At 58.0% G+C, this 5,420-nt stretch overlaps 1 protein-coding gene across 1 annotated transcript; it reads right to left on the bottom strand.

The window, feature by feature from the left end:
• Nucleotides 1–1,990: 1,990 nt before the first annotated feature.
• On the bottom strand, nt 1,991–2,974 carry LOC147413117 (olfactory receptor 14A16-like). The gene has a single exon (XM_086480658.1). It carries the CDS (start codon nt 2,972–2,974, stop codon nt 1,991–1,993), a length of 984 nt encoding a protein of 327 aa, XP_086336784.1.
• Between the last annotated feature and the right edge of the window lie 2,446 nt (nt 2,975–5,420).

Here is a 5,420-nt window from a genome sequence, read left to right as displayed (position 1 = left end):
CAGCAGGGGAGGTTTAGATTGGACACTGGGAGAAATTTCTTCACTGAGAGGGTTGTCAAGCACTGGAACAGGCTGTCCAGGGAAGTGGTGGAGTCCCCATCCCTGGGGGAATTTAAAAGTCCTGTAGATGTGGTGCCTAGATCCATGGCTCAGTGGTGGACTTGGCAGTGTTTCTCTTCAGGAACCCTGGTACCAAGTGCCCAAGTCCTGGAGTGCACAAAGGCTTTGCTTCAGAGCAGAGACATGCCGCAGTGTTGGGCAGATGGAAACATAAAGATGACGTGAGACACCAAGAGAGCAAGCGGACCCTGCTGTCCCCCCAGACAGAGAGAAGCAGGGCTGGCAAGTGCAGCCCTGGCCAAAACCCCTTTTCCTGTCAGTGCTGTCCCTGCTGCCCTCGAGGGCCTTTGGTGGAGGTGAAGCTGATCTGCAGGAAGGACAAGGTGCTGCTGACAGGCACACGGTGAAAACTGTTGGTCTGGTCCTTGACTGAGCCATCAAGGAGGTGATTAAAGGTTGGGGAGGAGAGAAAACCCAGCAGTTGGAGTGTGCAGCCACACGAGTGGAAAGCACAGCGGGACGTGCCTTGTGTTCCTGGGCTGCCCCGCATGCACCGGAGAGAGAAGGGGCAGACCTTGTGGCACTGCAGGGGTGGCAATCGGTGGCTTGCCCAAAGGCAAGACCCCTGCCTGCAGGGCTGTCTGGGGTGTCTGTCACACGCTGGCTCGCAATGGGGACGGCTTTGCGCTCGAAGAGCAGGGCTGTCCCTGCCAGCCCCACGCAGCTGTGTGGGTGAGCCTCGGCATCTCACGCAGCCTTTCAGGCCTGTCTTTGGCCGTTCAATCGAGTATCTGCCCTGGAATGAATTAGGTAGCGTGGGGATTCCCTCCCATGTCCTGCTCCATTAGAGCTTGCTCCTACCTTTGTGTCTGTAATGGGTCTGCGTGGCCAGGTTTCGGTAGCGGAGGATTTAATGGGGTGGCTTCGGTGAGAAGCTGCTAGAAGTTTCTCCGATGTCCAACATAGCCAATGCCAGCCAGCTCTAAGATGGAGCTGCTGCTGGGCAAGGCTGAGCCCATCTGCAATGGTGGTTGCACTTCTGTGATAACATATTTAGGAGAGGAAAAATAGTTCCTCTATTAATTGCAGTGAGAGAGAGTGTGTGAGAGGAACATTTGTGCAGCCAGCAAGGTCAGTGAAGAAAGAGGGGGAGGAGGTGCTCCAGGCACCGGAGCAGCAATTCCCCTGCTGCCCAGTGGCAGTGCAGCAGATATTTGCCTACACCACATGGAAGACCCCACGGTGGAGCAGGTTTGCTGCTAGTGACCCCATGGGGGGCCCACGCTGGAGCAGTCGGTTCCTGAAGGACTGCACCCCATGGAGGAAACGCATGCTGGAGCAGTTCATGGAGAACTGCAGCCCCTGGGAAGGACTCGCAGTGGAGAAGCCATGGAGGACTGTCTGCCGTGAGAGGGACCCCACACTGGCTCAGGGGAAGCGTGTGAGGAGCCCTCCCCCTGAGGAGGAAGGAGTGGTAGGAACAAGTGTGATGAACTGACCCCAACCCCCATTCCCTCTCCCCTGTTCACTGCTCGGGGGGAGGAGGGAGAGAATTTGAGAATAAAGTTAAGTCCGGGAAAGAAGGGAGGGGTGGGGTGGAAGGTGTTTTAAGGTTTGGATTTATTTCTCATTACTCCTCTCTGAGTGGATTGGTAGTAAATTACATCGTTTTCCCCAAGTTGAGTCTCTTTTGCCAGTGACATTACATGCTGACTGATCTTCCTGCCCTGATCTCCACCCATGAGCCTGTTCTATTTTTCTCTCCCCTGTCCAGCTGAGGAGGGGCAGTAGCAGAGCGGCTTTGGTGGGCACCTGGCCTCCAGCCAGGGTGAACCCACCACATTACTCCAACAGGTCCATGATTTTTTATTACAAAAAAAAAGTGGAAAAAGGGAAAAAACTGTAAAGAAGGCACGGCAGACTGGACCTGTCACGACACACACTGGGAGTCAGTTGCAGAGGAAGGCAGGCAGTCAATGGATGCTGAAAAACACCCAGTTACCAGTTTCCTCAGGGCATCCCTGAGCTCCTGGTTTCTCACATTGTAGACAAGGGGGTTAAATGTTGGAGGTACCACTGAGTACAGAACAGCCAGCGCCAGATCCAGGGATGGGGAGGAGACGGAGGGGGGCTTTAAGTAGGCAAGAAATGAAGTGATGAGGAAAAGGGAGACCACGGCGAGGTGAGGGAGGCAGGTGGAAAAGACTTTGTGCCGTCCCTGCTCCGAGGGGATCCTCAGCACAGCCCTGAAGATCTGCACGTAGGACAGCAGGATGAAAAGAAAACACCCCCAAACCAGGAAAGCACTAAAACCAATAAGCCCAAGTTCCCTGAGGTAGGCTGAGTGCGAGCAGGAGAGCTTGAGGATCTGGGGGATTTCACAGAAGAACTGGTCCACAGCATTGCCCTGGCAGAGGGGTAGGGAAAATGTCCTGGCCGTGTGCAGGGCAGCATTGAGAAAGCCACTGCCCCAGGCAGCTGCTGCCATGTGGACACAAGCTCTGCTGCCCAGGAGGGTCCCGTAGTGCAGGGGCTTGCAGATGGCCACGTAGCGGTCATAGGCCATGACTGTGAGGAGATAAAATTCTGCTCCAAGGAAGAAGACAAACAGAAAGACCTGAGCAGCACATCCTGCGTAGGAGATGGCCCTGGTGTCCCAGAGGGAATTGGCCATGGCTTTGGGCACAGTGGTGGAGATGCAGCCCAGGTCAAGGAGGGAGAGGTTGAGGAGGAAGAAGTCCATGGGGGTGTGCAGGCGGTGGTCGCAGGCTATGGTGGTGATGGTGAGGCCGTTGGCCAGGAGGGCAGCCAGGTAGATGCCCAGGAAGAGCCAGAAGTGCAAGAGCTGCAGCTCCCGCGTGTCGGCGAATGCCAGGAGGAGGAACTGGGTGATGGAGCTGCTGCTGTTGGGCATTTGCTGTTTCTGGCATGGGGGCCTGTGCAAAAAAGGAAAGGACTGGGAAAAGTTAGGACAGACTCCTCTGAGCAAAGCCACTCCGTTTTTCACAGCAATACCCCCCAACTGAAATGCATTTCCTTTCTCTGGTTTGTGCTGCCTGAGTGTGCTGTGAGGAGCTGATCAGTCGGCTTTGCTCTGCTGCCGTGGGGCCATGGAGCTGGTTTGTGACAGCTCCGATGTTCACATCCCATGTCAGATGTAATCGAGCTGTAGTGGAAAAGTTCCACATCTGCACTCAGGACTCGGAACGGCAGGGCAGTCCTGTTTCAAAGGGCAGATCAGCAAAACCTTCTCCTTCCCAGCCCAGAGGCAGAGTTGTGATTGAGGACACAAGCCCTCACAGACAGAAGCAGAGGGCTCGGAGAGGAGAGTACTGAGCCCCAAGGGAAAGCTCAGCGCTCCCTGGGATCCTACGGGAGATCTGTGCTGTTCTGGGGGCAGCTCGCAAGCCCAGCAGGACGGGCAAAGCAGACAGTGCAGTGTCCTGCAGATGGGAGGACCTAAGAGGAGAGTCAGGTCATTGCTCAGCAGACAACCCCCAGCAGGCACCACCAGGGACGGAGCAGAAGAGAGCTGCCTGCAGGCAGCCGACCCCAGGGCTTGTTTGCAGCTTCCTCTCACTCCCTGCCCTTCTCTCTGCTCCCTGCAGCTGCCCCTGCTGCCAGCTGCTTCTCTGTCCCTCCATCTCCTCCCTGTCAGGCCTCACAGAGCCCATCCCACCCGCTGGGTGCTCAGCTCTGCCCCACACACACCTCCTGGCAGCAGGGCACTGCCCAGGGGCACCTCTCTGTTGGCAATGCCTAAAGAGAAGATCAGATAAACCCTGAAGACAAAAAAGGAGATGTCAATGCTTTCTGTAGGCAGAGGAAAAGGTGAAGTTACTTCCTCAGGAGCCTTGAAAAGCCTGTTCATCACTGCCTGATGTGCTGGAGGAATCTCTTCTCCTGTGCAAACCTGACAGCTCCATGACCATTGCCACCTACCAACAGAGCTGGAAAGGGAAAGCACCAGCCCTGGAGAGCACCTTTCTTTCCACGTAGCCCCTGCCTTGATGTGCTGCTTGAGAAGTGCCCTGGGAAATGTCCTGGGGGTGGTCTGGAGCCATGAACAGCCCTGACCCTCCCAGAACCCTCTGGACAGCAGGAGGACCCTGCCCTGCCCTGCCCTCCCAGGGAGTCTCTCCTTCCATCCCAGCTTCTCCCCACAGCGCCGTGGGGAGCTCCACGGGCAGGCTGAGTGCTGCCCCTGGCAGGCAGCAGAGTCCCTGCCGCGGCACACAGCCCCTGGGGGGCAGGGACCCTGCTCTGACCCACAGCCCTGGGCACCCCTGCCTGCGCCCCTGCAGTCCCGGCTGATCCAACTTGCCTTACAAGAGCCTCTGGGCAGGGAGTCCTCCTTCCAGATCCCGGGAGCTGTGGGCTGTGCCAGCTTCAGGAGATGCCTCCAGCAACGGCACTCGCATGGCCCTGCGCCCAGAGCCTCACCGTGTCCAGGGCTCGCAAGATTTCTCCTGCAGTGAGCTCCCAGCCCTCCTCCCACTGCCCACTGCCTTGGAGCTCTCTCTGCCTCCCTCCTCTGCCCTCGGGGCCTGCAGGCAGTGCCCTCAGCCCTGCTGCGCTTGGCAGAGGAGCTGCTCCTGGGCAGAGCTGTCTCTCGGCAGCGCTGCCCGCTTGCCAGCAGCTCCCTGCGGCCCAGCAGCTCAGCCCAGCTCAGCAGCAGAGGAGCAGCCCAAGGCATTTTCAGGAGCCCTCTGGGGACTTTGGGGCCAGCTCCAGGAACCTCAGGTGCTGAGGGGAAGCTGAAGAAACCTCTCCACAAGTCCAAGGCAGATGCAAACTCCAGTGTTTCTGGGAGCAGTCAGGGCTCCCAGGGAGGGACATGAATGACAAAGCCTCCCTGGGGGCTGCTGAGAGCACAAAGCTGGAGGCGCTGGTGACAGGGAGGCCGAGGGAAGGAAAAGATGGCTGCGCTGCTGAGGAAAGGGGGATGTGTTAGAGTCAGTCCAAGGGCCAAGGCCTGAGCCCCAGCCCCTGAGGGGGGACACCCTGTCCCTGCCACCTTGCTCAGGGCTCTTCCCGGGGCAGTGTGATGGGGGGATGTGCCCTGCCCAGAGCAGGACTGCCACACAATCTGCCTCAGGCTCACAAGGTGGGACAAGGAGGCCATGCAATGGTGGTGCTGGGATGAGAAGGTGTCTCCTCATAGGCATCAGTAGCAGAGGAACAGCCACAGCCCAGGAGACAAAGGCCTTGGCTGTGCTGGGGGCTTTCAGCCTTGCCAGTGCCCCCAGCTCTCTCCACCACAGGCTGTCCTACACTCTCCCACACCTGCACCTCTTTCCCTGCAGGCACTTGACATCCCCCCTGCTTCCCAGCCTTGCTCTCACCTCAGCACCTCCCTG

This window comes from Leptosomus discolor, unplaced genomic scaffold (genome assembly GCF_034619465.1).
Source record: "Leptosomus discolor isolate bLepDis1 unplaced genomic scaffold, bLepDis1.hap2 HAP2_SCAFFOLD_40, whole genome shotgun sequence".
Taxonomy (NCBI): domain Eukaryota; kingdom Metazoa; phylum Chordata; class Aves; order Leptosomiformes; family Leptosomidae; genus Leptosomus; species Leptosomus discolor.
This window is presented reverse-complemented; position numbering and strand designations above follow the sequence as displayed.